Source organism: Molossus molossus, unplaced genomic scaffold (genome assembly GCF_014108415.1).
Source record: "Molossus molossus isolate mMolMol1 unplaced genomic scaffold, mMolMol1.p scaffold_m16_p_5, whole genome shotgun sequence".
NCBI classification, from domain to species: Eukaryota; Metazoa; Chordata; class Mammalia; order Chiroptera; family Molossidae; genus Molossus; species Molossus molossus.
The window spans coordinates 65,035,229-65,061,041 of record NW_023425388.1 but is presented as its reverse complement, the minus strand read 5'-3'; the positions used below and the strand labels follow the sequence as shown (position 1 = coordinate 65,061,041).

The following is a 25,813-nucleotide window of genomic DNA, read 5'->3' as shown; positions in this document are numbered from 1 at the left end:
AGCTCTAAGAGGGTAGGAGCAGATAATGTGGGTCTTGTAGGCTGCTATAAAGATGCTGGCTTTCATTCTAAATGAAACAGGAAACCATCACAAGTATTTTTAGCAGAATGGTTACATATCTGGTAGTCATTTTAAATAGATCACTAGCTCCTGATTTAAGCATGGATGGCAAGAGACAAGGTGAAAGCAGAGAAAGCAATTAGGAGGCTATTTCAATAATTCAGGTAAGAGTTGAAAGTGCTTCAAAAAGGGTAAAGGCATAGACATAGTAATAGAAGATTAACAGAAGAGTAAATGAATGTTTACATATATAATTATTAGGGTAACCAAGTCACAGTCAAGTGAAATTCAAAGTACAGAGCAAAGTAACTGAGTAAGATTCCATACCAGGTATATAGAGCTTACAAATGCATACATGAGGGTACTGAAACATGAGTTTAGTCCTGATCCCAGCTCTAAACTTACCCTTTGTTGGTTCAGTACTCAGAGACACAGCTCTGCATAAAAATAGAAGGTGCCTCACTTCACAGATGGTGAGTCAGTTCTCTAATCTCAGGATTAAAGAATCAGGCTTAGAAAACTACTGTGAACTAAAACTTTTTTAGTGTATTTAGGGGTGTAGGGTGGAATCTATCACTTATCAAGCATTTCCTAGATGCTGTACAATTTTTTAAAATCCCATTTCATTCTTACAACAATACTAAAGATAAGTATTATATCTCATTTTATACATGAAGACACTACATTCAGAGATTCAACTATTGTGATTCAACTAATATCACAGCCATATCAAGTATCTATTAAGTATCAGAGGTAGGTATGCCTGACTCCAAAAATGATGTTTTCTTCTGCTCCACTATATATTTAAGAACCTACCACTTGCCCTGGCCGGTTTGGTTCAGCAGTTAGAGCGTCGGCCTGCGGTCCTGAGAGACCCGGGTTCGGTTCCCGCTAAGGGCGCGTACCTCGGTTGCAGTTTGTCCCCGGCCCTGGTCGGTTGTGCGGGTGGCAGCCACTAGATGTGTTTCTTTCACATCAATGTTTCTCTCTCTCTCACTGTTTCTCTCTCTCCCTCCCACTCTACCTGAACAAAAAATGGAAAAATGTCCTCAGGTGAGGATAAAAAAATAAATAAATAAATAAAAAAGAACCTACCACTTAACAAAAGTTTAATTTTCCACATTAGTGTTTAGTATCAACTAAGCCATAAGAAAGTCTTTTCCCAGTTAAAAAGAAAAATCTACAAAATTAGGTATTTAGTATTACTTATAGAAAATGATAGTCATTTAAATTGAAGGCACAACTACATTTCCTCTCTCACCATCACCACCAATTTCTTAAGATGAAACCAATTTGCTAAATATTAATAATACTTCTAATGAATATGTAATGCATAGTAAACTAGTTTGCAACCCCTAATTTACATAACTCAAAAACTGTTAACAACTTGCTAGAAAATGCCATCAAACAAGTACTGGTGGTAGTGCAGTAAAAATACTGACTTACCTTCCCTTGTAGCATGGGCTGAAATTCTCTCACAAGCTTCATTGAAGAGTCATATATGGAATTTCCAATTTTTACTGACTCCAACAGTGGAACAGGACGAAAGTCGGTGTAGTAGAGTTCAGCATTCAACCAGGAAGCCACAAGCTCCAAATTAGGAAGAGTAGCACTCATGCCTACGATCTGCACAGCATAAGACAGAGGATTGGCTAAATCTGCTTGGCTATGAAAAACAGATGAAATTGATGTTAAAAGACACATAGTATTAATTACAAATACTATTGCTAACAACATTCTTGGTCATGTCCTTTGAGACATACCTACATAGATTTCTTTAGGGTAAACGCCTAGGAGTAAAATTAATTACTGGGTCATAACTGATCTTCAATTTTTTTAATGTCAAACTGTGTTCCAAAGAGACTGTACCAAAGTGTTAGCCATTTTGGAGTATGTGGTAAAATCTCTTTGTAGAAGGAATTTACATTCCCTTGATTGCGAATGAGATTAAGCATCATTTCATGTTTATGGACGATTTCAATACCCTCTTATAAATGCTTGTTCAAGTTCCTTACCCATTGATAAATTGGGGTTGTGTTTTTTCTTATTGATCTGTAGAACCTTTTTTTTAATCTTTATTGTTGAATGTATTACAGATGTTCCTCATTTTCCCATTGACTCCCTCCTCCCCACTCCCGCCCCCCTCCTGCCTTTTCCCACTGTTGTCTGTGTCCATTGGTTATGAATATAAGTTCTTTGGTTTATTTCCTCCCACCCCCCAACCCCCTTCTCTTATTCCCTTCACATTTTTCACCCATTCCCCTCCACCCCCCTCCCATCTGGCAACCAACAAAATGGTCTCTGTATCTATGAGAGTGTTTATGTTCTGCCTGTTCGTTTTGTTTGTAGATTCAATTGTCGATAGATATGTATTCATTGCCATTTTGTTTGTTCATATATTTTATCTTTTCCTTCAAAAAGACCCTTGAACATTTCATATAATAACGGTTTGGTGGTGATGAACTCCTTTAGCTTTTTCTTGTCTGGGAAACTCTTTATATGGCGATCAATTCTAAGTGACAGCTTTGCAGGATAGAGTAATCTTGGTTGTAGGTTCTTGCTTTTCATCATTCTGAATATTTCTTGCCACTACCTTCTGGCCTACAAAGTTTCTTTTGAGAAATTAGCTGACAGTCTTATGGGAACTCCCTTGTAGGTAATTATCTGCCTTTCTCTTGCTGCTTTTAAAATTCTCTCTTTGTCTTGAACCTTTTGCATTTTGATGATGATGTGTCTTAGTGTGGGCCTCTTGGGGTTCATCTTGTTTGGGACTCTCTGTGCTTCCTGGACTTGTATGTCTGTTTCCTTCACCAAGTTAGGAAAGTTTTCTGCCATTAATGTTTCCAATAGGTTTTTTATTTCTTGTTGTCTCTCTTCTCCTTCTGGCACCCCCAAGATGCAAATGTTGGCACGCTTGAAGTTGTCCCATAGGCTCCTTACACTATCCTCATTTTTTTGGGATTCTTCTCTCTTTTTGCTGTTCTGATTGGGTGTTTTTTGCTTCCTTATATTCCAGATCGATGGTTTGCTTCTTGGCTTTACCTTCTCTACTATTGAATCTGTGTAAATTATTCTTTATTTCAGTTAGTGCCTCCTTCATTTCTGACTGTGCATCCTTCATTTCTGATTGGTCCTTTTATTTTTTTTTTTAATCCTCACCCGAGGACATTTTTTTTTTTTTTTAATATTTTGCTCAGATAGAGTGGGAGGGAGAGAGAGAGAGAGAGAGAGAGAGAAACATCTATGTGAAAGGGACACATGGAGTGGTCGCCATCCACACAATCCAATCAGGGCCGGGGACAAACTGCAACCGAGGTACGTGCCCTTAGCGGGAACCGAACCCAGGTCTCTCCAGACCGCAGGCCAACGCTCCAACCGCTGAGCCAAACCGGCCAGGGCTGATCAGTCTTTTTTTATGCTCTTGAGGCCCTCACTAAATTCATTGAGCATCCTTATAAGCAGTATTTTGAACTCAGCATCTGTTAGGTTGCTTATCTCCATTTCACTTAGTTCTCTTCCTGGAGATTTGTTCTTTTCTTTCATTTGGGACCTGTTTGTTTGTCTCCTCATTTTGGCTGCCGCCTTGTGTTTGTTTCTATGTATTACTTAATGAGAGATATGGGGCTGAGACCAGATGCTGCTTGTTTGAAAGAATTTAGGAAGACCTGAAGCAGGATCCAAGACAGGCAACAGTTGGGTGGGCCTGAAAGTTGGGTGGGGCGGGGGCCTCAGGAAATCACCAGGGCGGGGCTACCAGTCAGGTTGCTGGAGTCCCAGATACCATGACTGTCTGCCACCCCAGGGAAGGGCTCACCAAAGGAACAAAGGCCTCTGGCAGCACGCCTGTCCCGGAGAAAGCCCCCTCTCCAGCCCTTGCTCCAGTGCCACACAGCTCAGTTCTTCCCTGTATGTCTCTGGCGCCCCTCCAGCTGCCTCCCCTCCAAGCTTAGAATGAGTGAGTCTGATAAGTTCGTGCACGGGCCGTTTAAGAGGAGCTGCCTGGGGCTCCAGCCGCCTCAGCTTCCCTGAGCCTCAGTTCCTACTGGTTTTTCCAGCCAGAAGTTATGGGGACTTCTCTTCTGGCACTGGAACCCTGAGCTGGGCTCCTGGTGTGGGATGGGGACCCCTCAGTCCTCAGAGAGGACCTTCCCAGCCGAGGTGTCCCTCCTGATTTTTATCCGCCACACGTGGGTGTGGGACCAGCCCATCTGCCTCCGCCCCTCCTACCAGTCTCGGTGTGGCTGCTTCTTTAATTCCTCTTTAATTCCGTAGTTGTAGGACTTCCATTCAGCTTGATTTCAGGCGGTTTTGAATGATAGTTTTTCTGTAGTTTAGCTGCAACTTTGATGTGGTTGTGGGAGGACGCGATATCGCATTTACCTACGCCGCCATCTTGACCGGAAGTCGATTTGTAGAACTTTTTAATATTCTGAATAATGACTTTCCTTTTCATTAGTTTTTGTTTTTGTCATTATTTCTTTTCTTTTAATCCTCATCTGAGGTTATTTTTCCATTGTTTTTTAGAGAGTGGAAGGGAGGGAGAAACAAAAACATCAATGTGAGAGAGACACATTGATTGGTTGCCTCCCGCACAACCACAACCCAGGCCAGGGATCGAACTCTCAACTCAGGTGAATGCCCTCGACAGGGAATCAAATCTGTGACCCTTTGGTCTGTGGGCTGATGCTCTAACCATTGAGCAAAACTGACCAGAGCAGCTTTTGCTTTATTTCTTTCCTTCTACTTTCTATGGCATATTTTACAGTTCTTTTTCTAAGTCTAGACATGGATAATTCATTAATTTTTCAGTCTCTCCTCTTTAATAACATATACATTTTATACTATCAATTTCCCTTTTAAAATGTTTGCTGCACTTCACAAGTTTTGTTAGAAAATATTTTTATTATACTTCTGGTTCAAATTATCTTCCAGTATCTATTGTGATTACTTTTTTGACTCAAAATGGGTCAAAATTTAATTCTGATTTCTAAACACATGGGTATTTTCTAATATGCTTTTCTTATATTTATTTCTAGCTTAATTCCACTGTTGTCAGAGAACATATTTTATTTATTTTTTTAGATTTTGTTACTTACCTGTAAACTGGACTGGATTCTTCCATCGTACACATTTTGTCATTCCTTACCAAATTCTTTTTTTTTTTAATCCTCACCTGAGGACATTTTTCTATTTTTTGTTCAGATAGAGTAGGAGGGAGAGAGAGAGAAACATCAACGTGAAAGGGACACATCGAGTGGCTGCCACCCACACGACCCAACCAGGGCCAGGGACAAACTGCAACCAAGGTACGTGCCCTTAGCAGGAACCGAACCCGGGTCTCTCGGGACTGCAGGTCAATGCTCTAACCGCTGAGCCAATCCAGCCAGGGCTCCTTACAAAATTCTTAATTCTTTTAGTTTCTCCCAATATCTAGCTACAACTGTTTTTGTTTGGGTTTTTTTCCCCTTTTCATTGAATTTATTGGGGTGACACTGGTTAACAAAATTATACAGGTTTCAGGTGCACAATTCTACAACACATTATCTGTACACTGTATTGTGTGTTCACTACCCCAAGTCCAGAAAATATATTTTAAATAACTTAAATCCTTTAAAATATGTTGCTTTATGGCCCAGCACATGGTAAAATTTTAAAGTAAATGTTTCATATGTAACTGAAAAAATATATATTATGCTTTTATTTGGAAACTGTTCTACATTCATCCTTTAGGTCAGATTTGCTACTTGTACTACTGATATTCCTACAGATTTGCCATACAGATGATTATCTACATGTTTTCACACAACTGCAGGAAATATGTTAAAACCTCTCTAAACTGAAAGAGAAGAGTTCCCGACTGCAAGAACCTACTGAGTATCCAGCACATAGATGAAAATAAACCAACCCCAAGATACATCATTATGAAATTTCACAACACTAAGAAAAGGAGTTCCTAAACACTGTCAGAAAATACAAAATTTTATACAAAGGATAAAGGATCAGCATCTCACTGAATTTCCCGACACTTATGAGAAAATAAAGTAATGTCTTGGAAACTATAAAGGAAAATATTTTTTAAATCTTGACTTTCATACCTGGATAACCTATGAAATAATTATAAGACATTTTCAGATTTGCAAATTTTTTTAAAACTTTATAGCCATAATAGCTTGTACTCTGAAATAAAGTGAAACTTCCTAAAAGATGAGGAAATAAATCAAGAGAAAAGCATGTGATCCCAAAAAAAGGGGCTCTAATTCAAGCAAAAAACTATGGGAATGAATGATGATAATAAGAGATCCCAAGCCCTGGCCGGTTTGGCTCAGCAGTTAAAGCGTCGGCCTGCGGACACCAATGAGTCTTGGGTTCGATTCTGGTCAAGGGCACGTACCTCAGTTGCGGTTTGCCCCAGCCCTAGTCAGGGTCGTGCAAGAGGCAGCCAGTGAATGTGTGTCTCTCACATCAATGTCTCTCTCTCTCTCCCCCCACTCCTTCCCTCCCTCCCTATCTAAAGATAAATGGAAAAATATCCTTGAGTGAGGATTTAGAAAAAAAAGAGATCCCAAGACAACTGCTATGCAGCACATATACAGATTAACCACCTATGCAGATTGGAACAACTCAGAAGGCTTTGGGAGAAACTTCTTCAAGATGATGATTTTGTAGAATACAGATGTATTGGAACATATTAGGTGGAGATTTACACAAGTGGGGAAGAGGCTGGGGATAAATCAGTGACAAGTAAATACGAAACAAAGCCATCAAACAAAAATATATTAATTTCAGAGGGGAAAAAAATGTTATTTAGAAAGTAAAAGTAATCATAATAAGCCCTGGCCGGTTTGACTCAGCAGTTAGAGCGTCAGCCTGCGGTCCAGAGAGACCCAGGTTAGGTTCCCACTAAGGGCACATGCCTCGGTTGCGGTTTGTCCCTGGCCCTGGTTGGGTCGGAGGCAGCCACTCAATGTGTCCCTTTCACATGGATGTTTCTCTCTCTCTCTCTCTCTCTCTCTCTCTCTCCCTCCCTCCCTCCCTCCCACTCTATCTGAACAAAAAATGGAAAAATGTCCTCAGGTGAGGATAAAAAAAAAGTAATCATAATAAACTACATGGCTCATCTGATAATGGCATTTATATGCAGTCATAATAGCATGACTGAATACTGATCTAAGCAAAATTATGACATAACTATATTTGGAGAATAGAAAGATGATAAGAGAATAAAAAGAGGCAGAGGAGAGTGGTGGGGAGAGAATGGGTGGGGTGAGTAGATAATATAAAAAAAACATTATATCGCTCTGGCTGGTGTGGCTCAGTTGGTTGGAGCATTGTCTAGAACATCGAGGTTATGGGTTTGATTCCTGATCAGGGCACATACCCAGGTTAGATCGGGGTGCATATGGATGAATGTGGATCAGTATTTCTCTCTCACATGGATGTTTCTCTCTCCCCCTCTTTGTTCCTCTCTCTCTAGAATCGGTAGAAAAATATTCTCAGGTAAGGATTTTTTTTAAAATAGCTAGATCTTCATTTTCTATAGTAAGAAGTCAACATATAATGTTAAAACTAAAAACTCAAGTAGCTGCATTTAGAGATACCACTGTAAATGAAATGCTTATAAAACTATGAACTGAAACCAGCTGCCTCTGGAAAATGGGGGAGGTAAAAAATGTTACTTTTCAAAATCTGCCTTGACTGGCCCTGGCCAGGTAGCTCAGTCGGTTAGAGCATCATCCAGTATGCCAATGTTGCAGGTTCCATCTCCAGTCAGGGCACATACAAGAAGCTACCAATGAATGCATAAATAAGTGGAACAACAAATCAATGTTTCTTTCTTTCTCTTTTTCTCACTCTTTCTTCCTTTCTCTCTCTCTCTCTCCCCCTCCTCCCTCCCTTTTTCTCTCTCTCAAATAAACTTTTTAAGTGCAAAATTAGACTAGACTACTTAAGATGTGTGTGCAACTGAAACTGTATTTTAAAAATTGTATCATACTCTTAGTCCCATGGAGTTCAGCAGTGAGCATAACTCCCATCTCTGGTCCCTTGCAGTGAGGAGGTCACTCGGTAGACCAGGGTATGGCTGGGCTCAACCTGAGTCCCCACAAGCTTTGCCACAGGAGCTCCTCTGCTCCCCATGGCCAGAACAGAGGAGAACAGCTCTTGGCAATGGGGCAAGTGGCCATGCCCCTCCCGAGACACGCAAGGCATAGAAAATAATAATAATAATTCTATCATAAAAGTGGTCAGTAGTCATAAATTAAGAATGTTTACAGCCCTGGCCGATTTGGCTCAGCGGTTAGAGTGTCAGCCTGCGGTCCCGAGAGACCTGGGTTCGATTCCCGCTAAGGGCACGTACCTTGGTTGCAGTTTTTCCCCGGCCCTGGTTGGTCGTGCGGGTGGCAGCTACTCGATGTGTCCCTTTCACATCGATGTTTCTCTCTCTCTCTCTCTCTCTCTCTTCCTCTCTAACCTTCCCACTCTATCTGAACAAAAAATGGAAAAATGTCCTCAGGAGAGGATTAAAAAAAGAATGTTTACAAAATAATCTAAAATATTTCTCAATCATAAGTAGTTGTTTGGAATAAAAATCAACTGCTATGAGTTTGTACTAAATAACTACTACTCTCCTTTAATTTATGTAACTTGGACTTATTATTCACTTATGCAGCTACCTTCTCAACATTATTTAGAATCTCAGGAATGTAGTTATTTCAGATACTCACCAAGATGCTGATTTCTGAGTAATATAGCAAATCTTGGTCAGCAAAAGTTCCAGCAGATACCCTCGGTGAGAATCTCCCAGCATATGCAATTCATCCACAACCACAATTCCTAAAGAGATTTTTCCAGATACTAGCTTTTACAGAATTCCACAAATCCAAGAAGAATTTTAAAGACTCAATCAATATCTTATATCTTATATAGTCAGTAGCTGTGATTCAATATATTGTAGGTCACGCAAATTTCTAATCATAAAACAAAAATCAGATTCCACGTAGGACAATTTTTTTTCATGATATTTCAGGTATCATAAGTTATCCTACTACAATGTATTCTGGATCTAAAAATCAATGATTAGCTAAACTCAAGGAAAACTGCCTCTTATTACTCAGACATTTTTAATTGATAACCTTGTAGAAACACATGTACAATCAGATATCAAAGACATCTGACAGTTATTCAGTGTATTGACTTTTCTATGGGAAAAACAACCAGAGCAACCATACTGATGTTAGAAAATTGCTTATAAAAAAAAAAGAAAGTTGGCCCTGTCCGGTTTGGCTCAGTGGTTGGAGCGTCGGCCTGCGGTACAGAGAGACCCAGGTTCGGTTCCCGCTAAGGGCATGTACCTCGGTTGCAGTTTGTCCCCAGCCCTGGTTGGTTGTGCGGGTGGCAACCACTCAATGTGTCCCTTCACATCGATGTTTCTCTCTCTCTCTCTCTTCCTCTCTCTCCCTCCCGCTCTATCTGAACAAAAAATGGAAAAGTGTCCTCAGGTGAGGATAAAAAAAAAAAAAAAACTTGTTTAGGCCCTGCGGGTTTGACTCAGGGGTTAGAGTGTCAGTCTAAGGACCCAAGGGTCTTAGTTTCGATTCCGGGTCAAGGGCACATACCTGGGTTGCAGGTTCAATCTCCAGCCCTGGTGGGGCATCGTGCAAAAGCCAACCAATTGATGTGTCTCTCTCACATTGGTGTTTCTTTCTCTGCCTCCCCCCACCCTCTTTCTCCTTCCCTTCCACTCTACCTAAAAATCAATGGAAAAATATCTTCGGGTGAGGATTAACAAAAAAATTTGAAAAGGGAAAAAAAGAAAGTTGCTTAGAAAAACAATCAGATCAAGAAGAAATTATTTTAAGGGATGTTTCTGTTAGATTATGGTAAGTTAATGAGTCACCCTATTACAAAACGTAGATAGGAACATAAGTCCCTTCTCCACTGCTTGGAGAATCAAACTAGTCTATGTACTTGGAATAATGCTGAAGAATTATAAAAAATTTCGTATCAACTAATGCTTTCTTTGGTTAAATGTTTTCATAACATCACAGTTTCCACATGTACTGGTGTCCCCCGAACAAATCCTCCCCACCAAAATCAAGATCTATTTCCTGACACATGGTGCTCTTTTTCCTCATTAGTAAGCTATCACCAAATTATACTGTATGGTGAGTTATTTTAGTATTTATTCATACATTCATCCAAAAATACTTATTCTACCTAGTGTGCCAGGCATTGTGTTAGGTATATTGGATATAACACTTAATAAGATTCTAATGCAATCCTCAAGATAGTTTTCTAGTCCAATGGAATGACAAGAAATGACAATTCTGACACAAACTGATAAATGTGATTTCTCTTTCCAAGCTATATAGAGCAGAACTCATGTCTTATTAATTTCTGATTTCACTCCCCACCTCTACCCTACCACAATGTTATCATTTAAGTTCACCAAGATCTCAAGAAGTAACTAACTGGTATTCTTGCTGCTTCTGTTGCTGTCACAACCATTCTCTTCCCGTTACTATCTCAACATAGGAGCCTTCCCTAAGTGGTTAAAAAAAAAAAAAGCATTACAGTAGAAACTCTTCTCAGAGCCCAAGCTCAAATACAATGTCAGTTTCTATAGCTCCCTACCATTTCCCTGCTTAAAGGTAGCCCCTGGGTACAGGCCTAATCTAGATATTATAGCAGAATATAATGAATACACATATATACTAATTGCAGAGATGGCAGCTCCAGCCCCAGCATGCTTCCTTCTATTTCTGGTAAAGTTTAGACAGAAAAGAAGCAATGAGAAATTGAGAGCTCAAGGATATCCTGTTTGGTAAAAGGCAAAAATACAAGGAAATAGAATCAATAACAGCAGAATACCACAAAACTACCCCCCCCCCCAAACACACACACAGAGTTCCTAACATTAGAGATGCCAAATAGTCACCTCCAGAAGTAGATGACAGACAACAGAAGAAAACATGGGACATAGAGAAATCACAAAAGCTCCACTCCATTCCACCAAAAAACAAACAAACAAACAGCAATTGAAAGTATTTGCTTATTGCCTAATTTTCTTACCTAATAGATCCATCTTATTTTCTTCTATGAGGCGATTGATTAGACCATTGGCTCTCTCAATTGTGCAGACAGCAATATCCAAGGAAGAGAAGTGCCCTTTTGGAGAGGTACTGCCCATATAACCATCTACTTTTATTCCTACTTCCTGAAACAGACTCTGAATTGAGTAAGAAGGAATAATACCAGTGAAAATACTTGATATTCATAAATTGTAAATTGATTCTACCCCAGAACATAGATATAAGTATCTAACTAAGTATTTATCAGATTACTGTTAGTTGTTCCTGGATAGGATACACAGGTTCTTCTAACAATCATATACTTTATTTTTTTATTTATTTGTTTTTTTAATTAATTTATTTTTGTTACAGATGCTTCTCCTTTTCCCCCCATTGATACCCTCCTCCCCCCACTCCCTGCCTTGTCCCCAGCTTTGTTGTCCATGTCCATTGGTCATGCATTCATGCACATAAATTCGGTGGTTTATCTCTCCTCCCCCACCCCTTCTTCTGGAGATTGTCAGTCTGTACCCTACTTCCATGTCTCTGGGACTACCCTGTTCTTCAGACTGTTATGTTCATTATATTTCACAAATAAGTGAGATCATACAATACTTGTCTTTCTCTGTTTGGCTTGTTTCACTTAAGATAATACTTTCCAGCTCCCTCCATGTCGTCTCAAAGGATACGAGCTTTTTCTTTACAATCATATACTTTAAAAATGTTTAGAATTGATAAAATTCAGTACAGAGTCAAATATAACTAAGTATGCCAATTTAATGATAGCATTTTATAATCAAAGCAGTTCTAAGAGCTATTTATCAAAATTAAAATTGGAGAAAAACTACCTTAAGCACTAACACTTTTGATCTAACAAACAATAAACTAACTCTTTCTTTAATGCTAATGTAACACAATTCAAATGCAGTGGGACTTGGATATTAATATACTTATTTATTTTTGTTTAACTTTTAACTAACATACCTTCTCAATAAAAAGGATCCTTTCATCATTTTGTTACTTTGGTCTAAGTTGAGAGGATGTTACCATGTAGGACCAGCTTTGTTGGCTATTTGGCCTCTGAAATAACTGTTAAAAGATTTATACAACCATAGAACTTTAGAGCTTTTCATTCAGTAAAATATTTCTGAGTGTTTGTTGCGTTAACCCACAGTCCTAGGGTTAACATCCTTATTTGACCAATGAAAAAACTGAGGCCCAGCAAATTATGTGCCTGGCCTGAAGACATACTTAGTGGCAAAACTAGGACTAGAACCCAGATTTTTGAGACTACCACTATAATAATCTTGCCATTCCAACAGCACATTTTTTCACTACAGAAATCACAATAACAAATTTATTCTATTTAATGAAATACCCTATTTGTTAAAATGCCTTAAAAATCAGTGAGCACCATACAAATGAAAAATGTTGTTATTCATTTTTGCAGAACAGAGGAACAGACCACAGGCCTGGAATCTGGCCTAAGCACGAATGAATCTTGTTCTTCATCCCCTCAATGTTCCCAAATGACCCTCAGTTAGGATGGGATATGCTTCCTTAAAAAACTCTTCCCTTTCTATGCTTCAGTCTAGCCCTACTATTCAATTAAAATGCTGATTCTTAATTTGTACATTTATATACTAAAAGTATTCTATTTACTTCCTAAGGAAAAGTCTATCAATTTTAACACAGTGTTCACCAATTACTCTTTTAATTTGCTTGCCCTTTCTCCTTCATGCAATAAGACAAAAGTTTCCCTTCATAAGTGGCCAACACTTAAAACTACATTGGGATGCAATAAAATAAACTTAATTTTCCACTTGCTTTTATAATTGTATTTCAAATGAGTAAGTCTTGGCTGCCAATAACAGGCCTTATCAAAATTCCAAACTTAGTACAAGAACATTACCTGGAGATAGTATTTCTTCTCTTTAGCCACTGAGACAAAGGGCAGAATAAACAAAGCTTTCTTCCGCCTTTCCAAAACCCGCTTCAAAATAAGTAATTCAGCAACAAGAGTCTTCCCCGCACTTGTAGGAGCTAAAACATTTTATTCCACAAGGTTACCACAAAAATAAAAAATATGTGATATACTGCATTAATAAATGTTTTAAATCACATCCACTAACTACAGAGCCTAAGACGGTCCTATCATTGAGGCCCAACAAGCTTTTGAAACCTTTGTACCCTTAAATGCCCTGCTTTAAACTAGATCTCTGAAGTCTCACACTGAAAATAGGGATTAAACAAATCTTTATATCAACAATAAATAGCAAATATCATTGAGTACCTAGCTTGTACTTGAAGGTCCTTTCCTTTAAGTACTGAATGGCTAAAAGTCCTTCTTTGGGAAAGCAGATGAACTTTAATATATTGCAATAGAAGCTATGATGTAAGTTGAGTGAGAAGAGCTGTAAGGAAGCTTATGGAAAGAAAACAAAACTTATGAGAAGAAAGGGAAGAAGGAAAGAGGCAAGGAACACCAAGCAGAAGAAACAGTCAGACACCTGGAGGAAAACCTGGTATGTTCAGATAACAGTAAGTTATTTAGTAAGCCTGAAATATAAAATAAGCAGGGGAGTGAAAAGAGAGATATGAATGTGCCACATGAAAAAGGGTTTTCTAATCCCATCATGTAAGGAATTTAGAATTTATCCTGAAAGCAATTCAGAGTGACTAGTGAGTTTTATGAATAGGAGTGACAGGATCATATTTGTACTTTATGGGGATCGCTTCGACTGCAGAAGAAGAGCGAGACCAGAGAGAGAAAAATAAACTGGTTTTAAGGCGATGCATAAACTAGAAGATGATAATGAGCATAATCTAGAAAAGAGATCATAGAAAAAAGGTAGTGAACTAAGTAATGGACCTGGGAACAGAAAGAAATAGTCAGAATCAAGTTATTGGAGTTTATAGACATTGGACTTGGTGATTAATTGACATGAACTGGTGACCAGTTATGAAGACACACAAATTTTGGTTTAAGCAATTGAAATGGTCAGGCCATTCCATTGCTACCACTAATTATCACGAGTTAGCATGTATTGTGTACTTTCTATATGCCAAACACTGTTCTAAGTGCTCTCTCATGCTCTCTCTAGTGACTTGAAGGTTACACAGCCAATAGATATAGAGACAGTTTCCAAACTCAACCAGTCTGGCTCCACAGCTTGAACTTGTATCTATTGATAAACTGTCTAAATATTATTTGCCATAACAAAAAATCTGGATGACTCACAATTTTAGAGAAAACTGACACTAAGGAAGTACATCTTACCAATTAATTAGTTTCTAAAGTCAGAATTGTAAAAAGGTTAAAAAGTATGCATGTCAGAGTTGCCCTTGAAAACTGTAAACATTTTCTATATATAGTGTATTACATATGGTTTTGTGTATTCAACCCTATACAAGCAGGTCAATTTATAAACATGTAATTTATAATGTTCATACACTGAAAAGCAACTGAGATAGATGGGAGAAGGGCAGACTTACATCTCCCATCGCACATTCAATCTGGGACATGTTTGTTGAGAGGAATGGCAAGCAAAACAGCTCTCTTGAAGTTGTCTTTTTTTTATCCTTCCCCCAACTCAGCCATATAATGGATTTTGCATAATTTAAGTATGCATAGGAGACTCCTCTTTTCAAATATATTTTAAGATTTTTCTCTAGTTATAAAGTACTGTCTCAAGCACCTCTAAAAAATAACATAACTACCTCAATAGAGTATTCTTTACTTTCATAATGTCTTTAAAATAAAGAAATTCATTTCTACACATTTAAATACCTGAATAGACTAAATTCTTTCCTTCCAGGACTTGTCCAAGCAAAAGACACTCTGCCTGCCACTTAAACATCTTTTTTACACCAAAACTGTGATATTTCTCCAGAACCGCTGTAGGAAGTCCCCAGTTTGCCAGCAGCAGCTTGTCTACTTGATCGTCAGGAACTGTTTGCTTGCATTCCCCTTTCAGGAAAAAAAGAAAAAGTTAATTAATGGTTGAATTTAACTTAACGTATGACTTCAGTAGTTAGCCTCCAGTGTGTTTTGGAATTCCTGTGTTGGGATGAGGCTATACAACGCACACTTGACATAAAGCACGTCCAACATAAGCATCTGTGAGGAGTACTGGGCAGTTAGGGGCGAGCTCTCCACAGGTGACGCGATTTGGCCAACTAGGAAGTTGTTTCTCTAAAGGTCGGAAGGCCCAGAAACCACTTGACTGTTACCACCACGCGGTCGCTGGATATAAGCGAGTCCGTGTCTGAACAGAAAGTGACCTGCCGCCCCAGGCCTGAGTCACCAACTGAGAAGAGGACTGGAAACCGAGTAGGTCCTGCACACAAGCACGCTCCTCGCGCCGAGGACACCGTCTGCACCCGGCTCAGCGGAGCTGCCCGCCTCGCCTCGCCCGCGGTCCCCGGGAGCCTGGCAGTACCTGCTGCTGCGGCCGGAGGACGGCCGCTGTCCAAGCTGCGTCGCAGGCCGGGGGGCAGGCTCAGCACCGGCTCCGAGGGGAGCAGGCGGCTGTCACTGCTGTCCCTGCGGTCAGCGCTGCTTCCCAAGGAGGAGTCCGAGCCTGATGTCGAACGCCGCCGTTTCCCACTGCAGCGCGGAAGGCTCATCGCAAACTCTTCTCGGCCGTTCAGGGACAGCCACAGTTCCAGTGTCCTCCCGTTCGGGAGAAACCCGGCCCGGTGACAGGTGTGGCCATCATCTTCCCGCCACGGCCTTCAAACTCGGACCTCCCGGCCCACCCCGGAACCATAGAGTTCTCGATGATGAGAGTAGCCTGGAAACCATAGAATCGTAGGGAAGGAGCGGCTCTCGCTGGTGAATTAGACATTCCGCCTCCGTGGTTGGGTAGTTCGAGAACTAGACTTGGACCTACGTTAAAAAAAAAGACGGGGAAAAAGACTGCGTATATAATCTGCATTTATAATCTGACTGGCCTAAACATTTTCTTTTTGTCCATTTCTAGTTTGAAGCTAATTTTATAAAATGAGCTGCTCATAATAGGTAGATCAAGGAAAGTAAGTCTTCTTAACACATTGTTTTGTTTTGTTTGTAAATCATTACACATTATGTGTGCAAAACATACAAGTAAAACCTGAGATTTCTAATGGAGCAGAATCGGCTCCTCTCTTAGCGTATGATGGTAGGGCACAGGCTATCTATCTCTCGACACAACGTCCTCTTCAGCCATCACACACTGTGGGTGCCATGTGATGAGGAGTTGGGGACTGCTGGCCGATAAACCCCTTAGATGGCTGTATGAACGATGCGAGGAAACCACCCTGGATGTGCCTGAATGATGATTGTGATCCAAGAGCTTGTTAATGGATCACATATTGGCAAGATAGAATCAAATGAGCTCTGGTCATAAACTGCTGCCGGTTAATTACCCAGTTGTAGAATAATTAAGTAGAATAACCAATCTATGTCTGTCTGTCTGTCTCTCTCCCTCTCAAATCAACAAATAAATTTAAATTTTTATTTGTTTTGAATGACAATATTCTAAAATTCCACAAGATGGGGATGTTACTCCATAAAGGAAACATTTTCCCCAGTTACCTGTTAAACAGTCGTTAACTGTTGACCATCTCCTGTGTGCTGGGCACTGGGCATTGTAGCAGGGAAATGGCATGATACGTCTTCTGCTCTCAAAGAGAAAGAGCCTAGAAGAGGAGACACACATTAAACTAATTAATTATTTTCTTTTAAAATCTTTTTTCTGAGAAAGAGAGAAAGCTTGTTCCATTTATTTATACATTCAGTGGTTGCTTCTTGTATGGGCCTTGACAGAGGATTGAACCTACACCCTTAGTGTATTGAGACGCTCTAACCAACTAAGCTACCCAGAAAGGGCCTAATTAAGTAAGTATTTTAATTTGTACTAATGTTTAGGCAGAAATGAACAGTACTATCAAAGAAATAAAAGGGATCCCAATCTAGATTGTAATCACGGAAAAACTTTCTTAGATGGAGTATAGCATGGGGTGAGCACAACACTGTAGCCAATCGGTCCTGGTTTGAAGAGTTAATAGGTGTGTGATCTTGGGCAACTTATTTAATCCCTTTGTGCTTCCTTTTCTGCATCTATACAATGGAGATCATAAGAGTAACAAATTATTTGCTCATTGTGAGCACTAAAGAAGTCAATATGTATAAAGTGCTTAGAACTGTGACCATCACATAATAAGTAATATTCAAAGAAAATGATATTTAAATGTTCTAATATTGCTTCCAATATAAATCCAACATTTTGATGGGAAAAGAATAAACCAAAGAAATCTGTCACATTTTTTCTATTTTTATTTGGTGAACTATGATCAAATGAAGAAAATAATTAGGAAGGAATTGCAATCAGTGGTTTATGTCATCCTATAAAAAGCCCAGAGAGCACTGGCTGGTGTGGCTCAGTTGGTTGAGCATGTCCCATGAACCAAAAGGGCATTGGTTAAATCCCCAGTCAGGGCATATGCCAGGTTGCAGCTCTGTCTCCAGTAGGGGGTGTGCAGAAGGTAGCAAATGGATGTTTAAGATGTTTCTCTCTCTCTCAAAGCAATAAAAAACATGTTTTTCAAAGCCTAGAAAATATTTTATAATTTATTATTTATGTCAAACATTCAACATCTATTTAAAAAAAAAAAAAAACTATTAGAGCCCAGCTGGTGTGGCTCAGTGGTTGAGCATTGACCCATGCACCAAGAGGTCGCCATTTCAATTCCCGGTCAGGGCACATGCACAGGTCATGGGCCAAATCCCTGGTGGGGGCATGCAGGAGGCGGCCAGTCGATGTTCTTTCTCATCGATGTTTCTATGTCTCTAAAATCAATAAAGAAAAATTTTTTTTAAATATTAGAGAATCTTTATGCTAACATTCTCTGTGATAATTAATACTAATACAATAGAAGTTATTCCCATTTGTCTTTTGATTGTGTCTGAGTCTGTTCCTTGGCATTTTATCTGTGGTACTTCTTCAAGGCCTGAGTTAAAACCCTCCAGAACAAAACTGCGCATATTTTCTGCCAGTGTGACCTGGAAGACATACGAGTTCTGAACTACTTTAAACTTTATCTCTGGGTTAATCTTTTTTTTTTTTTTTTTTTTTATCCTCACCCGAGGACATTTTTTGTTCAGGTAGAGTGGGAGGGAGAAGGAGAGAGAGAGAGAGAGAAACATCGATGTGAAAGGGACAATCGAGTGGCCGCCACACGCACGACCAACCAGGGCCGGGGACAAACTGCAACCGAGGCACATGCCCTCAGTGGGAACTGAACCCGGGTCTCTCAGACCGCAGGCCTATGCTCTAACCGCAGGCCTATGCTCTAACCGCTGAGCCAAACTGGCCAGGGCTGGGTTAATCTTTTTTAAAGATACAGAAGTAGTAGAATAATGTTAGACACCCAGAGCTAAATTTGAACAGGCTTCCAGCCTTACTGAGACAAGCTGGTAAACCAGGACAAGCAGAATAGGAAAACTAAGACAGATACTTAAACAGCAGTTTGTAGCCATCTACTCCTATCTTCCCTAAACTAAGGACACTTAAGAGTAAATGGTTTGCACCTCTCAGAGGGAAAATAGCTTAAACCACCTACTCAGGGAAATTTAATTAGTGCCATTTGCCACCCACACCCAAGGACAAATGAATAGAATAAATCTCATTTTAGTATATCAGCATAAAGCTGATGTATATTCTGATGAACTCTTTCCCTAAGACCTCCCCTAAACACCCAGCCTTTAAACCCCCTCAAAACAAAGTTCCCAGCATGCTCACCTTCCCTAGAGCATGACCCAGCCTCCCCCCCTTCTCTTCTTTCCCCCACAGAGAGAATGTAGTGTGGTAAGCAGTCCCCTTTCTTTGGGAGGGAAGGAGAGGGAGAGAGAGGGGGGAGGGGGAGGGGGAGGCAGGGGAGGCTCCTGGGAGGAAGTGGGGGGTGGGGTAAGGCACCAGCAAGCTCCTTACCCAGAGCTGCACAGGTCCTTGTCCTGAGGACTTTTATCTGAGGTCTCCGGAGAGGCTCTCAATAAAATATTCATCAGCTTTCCAGGTGTGTCTCCTTGGGATCATGGTCTCCACTGATTGGTTGTCCTGATGTCAGCAATGGCCTCTCTCTGCCTGGTTTTGCTGGTTTTCTGGGCTTGAAGGTGAATCACAGCTGAGGCCTAGATGTCATCTGCAGGGGTTAATTCTTAAGGGAGTGGTGGTACAAGGGCCTATAGTTTTGCCCACTGCTAGTCACCTGGGACTAACCACTCTTGTGACCCTCTGCACCTGCTCTGCTCATGCCTATCTTAACTGCTTCCCACACTACATTCTTTCTTCTGGGACACCTGTCAATCATTGTCCTATTTCCTGGGTTGATTCTTTTTTTTTCTCAATAAAAAAATAATAATGTTTATTTCATGTTAGTTACCAAACTTTGCCTACAACCTGTATAATTTGATTCTTTAGCCAGATTTTCCTCAAATGATTAAAAGACTTGGCAGAAAACATGCACTCTGAAGATATTAAAGTCAGAATAATGGATAATGAGTGATGCTGAAAATTGAGATTATGGAAATATTACAGTGATAAAAATGATAAACTCTAGAGAAGGAGATAGAGACATATTATATATAATTCTAGAGTATAATAATAGAAATGCAGAGTCGGGGAAAAGATCATCGGATCTGGGTTGATTCTTTAATACCTAAATCTTTTCTTTCCTGGTGTCTGTTGCTTTATATTTTTGTTTTACTAGGGGTACATATCTTTTGTCCATGTGATAAGTTTCTGTCTTCTTTCTTTGATAGGATGCAGAGTGTGTGTCTAGTCTTTTGTTTCTAGATTTATTCTAAGACTATGCCCTCTGAACTTATGTGTTCTCTTGGCCAGCTGAAAAGAGAAGTGGGAAGAACCAGGGTCAGAGTCCACTCCCCAGTCCAGAGAAGCTAGTCCAGATGATTGCTACTATGGTTTGAAGCATGAGTCAAGTCTATTATAGTCATAATTGATTTCCCTCTGTCTTCAGTGCCAGAATAGTGCTTGTGACCCAGTAGGCAATCAATAAATAAATGATGAATAATGTACAATATGGCGACCGCAGTTAGTAATATTGTATTGATATTTTTTTCTTTATTGATTTCAGAGAGAGAGAGGACGGGAGAGGGAAAGAGACAGAAAAATTGATTGGCCGTCTCCTGCACCCCTCACAGGGGATTGGGCCCACAACCTGGGCATATTCCCTGACCGGAAATTGAACCAGGACCTCTTGGTGCATGGGTCGATGCTCAACCAGAGCCACACTGGCCAGGCCTGTATCAATATGTAAAAGTTGTTAAGAGAGTATCTTAAAAGATCTCATGACAGAAAAAAAAATTTTGTAATTATGTACAGTGACGGATGTTAACTAGACTTATTGTGGTGATTATTTCACAATACTGTGTATACAAATATCAAATCATTATTTGATTTGATATACCTGAAGCTAATATAATATTATATGTCAATTATACTATAAATAAATAAATTTGGAGAAAAAAATAAGTGATGAATGAATGAAAGAATAAACAGATGAATGAATAAGATTTGAATCAGTATAAGGAAAGATGGTGGCAGGGATGGGTGAGCAGAGCACCACAGAGAAAACAAAATTAAAGCTCAACAAAAAGCATCGAGATTATAAATATATATAGATATATCATATACATACGTATTATATATGTCATATATATGTATTATATAATATATTTATAAGTACTATATATAAGTATTATCTATACCATATATATAAGTATTATATTTATCAGACTTTTAACATTATGGCTAAACAAGCTGCAACCCAGAAAGTTAAGGAGATGACAGCATTTGAAAAATATAAAGAATGAGATGGTCTAATATAAATCTAATGGAAATTCCAGAAGAAGCTAGTCGAGGTAATAGAAGAAAGACACTACAGTCGTCCCTCGCCACTTCACACTTTGACTTTCGCAGCTTCACTCTATCCCACTTTTTTCAAATATATTCATTAAAAAGTTGATCAAGACAGTGAAAATGATACAGCATGCACTCGGTTGTCTGAGTCAATTATACACCCCTGTATTACAATTAAAATTAAAATTACTGTACATTTGGCCAAACCGGCCAGGGCTAAGTCTTTTTTTTTTTTTTTTAATCCTCACCCTAGGACATTTTTCCATTTTTCGTTCAGATAGAGTGGGGGAGAGAGAGAGGAAAAAAAAAAAACATCAACGAGAAAGGGGACACATCGAGTTGCTGTCACCCGCACAACCCAACCAGGGCCAGGGACAAACTGCAACTGAGGTACATGCCCTTAGTGGGAACCAAGCCTGGGTCTCTCTGGACCGCAGGCTGACACTCTAACCGCTGAGCCAAACCGGCCAGGGCTGTACATTTGGACTGTAGGCATATGTACTCGAGCACCCTGGGATCCTTCAACGCCAAGTGCAACCACTAGAGTCTGGAACGGATCAAGGTCGATAAACTGTATTCAGAGATAATTGCTCAGAATTGTCCATAACTGCAGAAATTCAAGTGTTTAGATTGAAGACACATAGTGATACATGGACAAGATAAATAAAAACATATATTAGTTAGACATTTTGAGTAAAAATATAGACCATGAACAAAGCACACATCTTTTGAAAAGCAACTAGAGAATATGCATAACCAATGGACACAGACAATAGTGTGGGGAAGACAGGAGGAAGGTGGGAACAGGGAGGAGGGGGGTCAGTGGGGGGAAAAAGGGGGGACATCTGTAATAGTTTCAATAATAAAGATTTAAAAAATAAAATAAAAGCAACTAGAGAAAGATTACCTACAAAGGAATAAAAGTTTGACTGCCAACAGACTTTTCAGATAAATGAGTCGTATACTCACCTAAACAATTATGCAAGATTGACAATGTAATAAATATATTTTTATACAGAAAGAGTTTGAAAAGATTTGCAATTAAGAGACTATCACTAAAAGAACTATGAATGATTCTACTTTAGAAAGAATAAAAATGTGCCCAAGAGGAAAAAGGAGGATGAAAGAAGCAACGATGACCAAAGACCTTGATAAATATATGGCTAAATCTAAATAAATATTTATGGCAAAAATAATAACGATGACTTTTAGGGACATAAAAGCAAGTTTGATCTAAAATAATGGACAATCGTAGACAAAAATAACATAAAAGTGCGAAGGTGGGGAATTCATTGTTAATCCAACAAAGCATTTTATTGTTTGGGAAAAGTACAGAGAAACTGATTAAAATTTTTGAATTTTTTTTCTTTTGTTTCTGCTTGAAGCCCAGACTTCAGAACACCTCACCTATTTTATTTTATTTTATTTTATTTTATTTTATTTTAGTTTAGTTTAGTTTAGTTTAGTTTAGTTTAGTTTAGTTAATCCTCACCCCAGGATATTTTTCTATTAATTTTTTAGATAGAGTGAAAGGGAGGTGGGGAGAGAGAGAGAGAAAAACAATGATGTGAGACACATCGATTGGCTGCCTCCCACAGGACCTTGATTGGGGTTGGGGATCAAACCTGCAACCCAGGTACATGACCTTGACTGGTAATCGAACCCGAGACCCTGTCTGTGGTCTGTGTGTCGACGCTCTAACCAACCGCTGATCCAAACTGGCCAGGGCAAATTTTTTTAATTTTTCAAAGAGTACGTATGTGAAAACATTGATGGTAACTTTAAATCTTGCATATAATTAACATACCATGTGGGACAGGGGAAGGGAATAAAGTGCAACCATTCCGACGGAAAGCTGGAAAAGTGAAAAGAAAACCCACAAAGAAAGTAGAAATCAGTCTAGGTGCACTTTCCCTCTTGGGACGCCCACGCCTCTCCCTTCCCCCACTTCTTCCCCTCTAGGCATGTCACCGTTGCTTTCTGACTCCTAAGCTCCAAGGGCCCTTTTGCTTCTGTAACTTGTTTCCTGAGCCTATGCAGCCCAGCTGACTCACTTCTACTATCTGTGTGAATTTCTGAATAAACTTTCTCTTATCATGTGAAAAAAAAGAAAAAGAAATCAGTCTAAATATACACATTACTAATCATTGTCCTATTAAACATAAACAGACTTAATCCAAACTAAAAATTCTCAAACTGGATTTCTGTTTTAAAGAGACTCACCTATAACTAAACACCCAGCAAGTACAAAAGTGAAATAAAGAGGTGGTTATCAAAAGGATGAGGAGCCAGCTTAAAGCTTTGGCCAAAGGTACGGAGTTGGAGTATAAACAGAAAAGTGATTCTATGTCCGGTAACAGTTACTCTAAGCATACTTTTATTGATTGAATAAATGAATGAATTAGTGAAGGGCGGGGCCTTAGGGTGGGTCTGGGTGGTGCAAGGGCCTTATTGTATCAAGTTTTACATTTAAAAACCCAGTGTTTCACCACAAGAAGACACTAAAGAAACTGCCTTTTCAGAGAGACACATCTGCAGGCTTAAAAATGGGCACTCGGAGGGCCTTCAGGACAGGTAAGCAGGGGTGTGGGAACTGGGGTGCAGAATGTGGGGTTTCAGTGGTCAAAAAGGAATCAAAAGCTCAAAGGAGCAAGATTAAAGGATGCAAATCACCCAGCTCCATTCCCTTTGAGGGAGATGGTAGAGAGGGGGTTGTAAATTGAGGGAGGAAGGTCTGATTGCCTCATGGAAGTCATGTAAATGTGAGACAGGGTTGGTGTCTCCTTTCAGGGCTCCCATACTTTCCTAATTAGTGCTGGCCTAGCCTTGCAATATCCTCATTAGAAGCTCAATCATGGCAGCAATTTTTGGGCGTTTTATTCACTGCAGAATCACCAGACCTAAATAAGTGCCCACTGATAAATACTTGCTGAGTAAATGCAGTGTCCCTACTCTCTTGTCTCTTTATAACCATGATCCCAGAAGACACCCGAGGCCATTTAAAACGTGCTTCTTTGTTTATTTAATATGCTAGTTTAAGCTGTAGACTCTCAATGCCCTTCCAGGAAAGCGACAGAAGGTTCATCTATAAGAGTATAATGCCCTGGCCGGCTTGGCTCAGCGGTAGAGCGTCGGCCCTCGGACCGATGAGTTCTGGGTTCGATTCCAGCCAAGGGCATGTACCTCGGTTGCAGTTCATCCCCGGCCCAGGTCGGGGTCATCTGGGAGGCAACCAGTTGATGTGTCCCTCTCACATTGATGTTTCTCTCTCTCTCCCTCTCTCTCTCTACCTGAAGATAAATAGAAAAATATCCTCAAGTGAGGATTAAAAAAAATTTTCAAAAAAAAAGAGTATAATAACAATTGTATTTTAACCCATGAGTTTGTTGAGGATTAAATTAAGACAGGCCAGTAAACCAGGACAAATGGAATAGGGAAACTGAGGCAGATAGATAGCACTTTGTAGCCATTTAGAAAATGTAGATGTCAAGTAGTTTTCAGCTATTTAGTAAATTTTATCTTCTCTAAATCAGGGACAGGTAAGAGTAAATGGTTTGCACTTTTTTCCCAACCAGAGGGGAAATAGCTTAAATCACCCTATTCAGGGAGATAAACAGCAGAAATCCAATTAGTACCATTTGCCAACCACATCCAAGGACAGATGTAATTAAGAGAATAAATCTTATTTTGGTATATTAGTATAAAGCTGATAAATATTCTAGTGAAAATTTTCCCTAATACCTCCTCTAAACACCCAGCCTTTAAAACCACTCAAAACAAAGGTCCCAGTGTAAGCTTTCCCTCCTAGGAGCATGCCCACACCACCCCTTTTTCCCCCACAGGTATGCATCTTCTAAACTCTGAGGATCCCCATCAGGCTTGCAGCCAGGGCAGCAGTGGGCAATTTCAGTTCATCCAAGGTAAACCCCAAGGTCCTCTTTTCTGACTTCTTTTTTTTTTTTTTATTCTCACCTGAGAACATTTTTCCATTTTTATTCAGATAGAGTGGGAGGGAGAGAGAAACATCGACCAAGGCCGAGGACAAATTGCAACCGAGGACCATACCCTTGACCGGAATCGAACCCGTGACTCATTGGTCCAAGGGCAAACAATCTAACTGCTGAGCCAAACTGGCCAGGGCTTCTCTGACTTCTTAGTGAGCCAAAGCAGACCAACCTAGGATCATTTCCCAACCCTTTCTTGTTTCACTGTCCCCAGCTTTAATAAATGTCCTCTAAAATTCACCTGGACTCGTGTTGTGAAACTTTTCCCTGCACAAAATCAAGAACCCACACACTACTGCCTGGCCCTAGGCAGACCTGCTCAGGGCCAGGTCCCCTTTCCGGTAACAAAATAGATCATGTTTATGAAACATTTAGATGCCTGACACTTGGAAAACATTTCCAAATGTTGTTGCTATTATTATATTGCATAGCATTCTAATAATATTATTGCATGGTACTGCATCATTAATTACTACATTTACTCAGAATTATATTGAAGAACAGATGCTTAGCTGAGTTTAATTTCTCTTTGATTAAATGTCAGGCCCTGGCCTCATCCTCTGTTACTGCTTTTCAGATTTTTTGTTCTCAACCTCTTTACATTCTTAAACATTACTGAGAGCTCAAAAGAGCTTTAGTTTCTGTAAGTTGTATCTATAGTCATTTACCACATTACAAATTTAGAAAAATATTTATTGACTTCAAAATAAAATGATAAGGGCATTACATGTTAACTTTATTTTCTAAACAGAAAAAT

General features: G+C 39.6%; 1 protein-coding gene across 1 annotated transcript in view; it reads right to left on the bottom strand.

The window, feature by feature from the left end:
• POLQ (DNA polymerase theta) overlaps nucleotides 1-15,758 on the bottom strand; it is a 101,701-nt gene extending 85,943 nt beyond the window's left edge. Inside the window, exons 1-6 of the mRNA XM_036242509.1 lie at nucleotides 15,437-15,758; nucleotides 14,920-15,099; nucleotides 13,042-13,172; nucleotides 11,131-11,287; nucleotides 8,784-8,892; nucleotides 1,507-1,726 (exon numbers count right to left, since the gene is read on the bottom strand). Coding sequence (XP_036098402.1) covers nucleotides 1,507-1,726; nucleotides 8,784-8,892; nucleotides 11,131-11,287; nucleotides 13,042-13,172; nucleotides 14,920-15,099; nucleotides 15,437-15,758 — 1,119 coding nt within the window. The remainder of the gene's footprint in view (nucleotides 1-1,506; nucleotides 1,727-8,783; nucleotides 8,893-11,130; nucleotides 11,288-13,041; nucleotides 13,173-14,919; nucleotides 15,100-15,436) is intronic.
• Nucleotides 15,759-25,813: the final 10,055 nt, after the last annotated feature.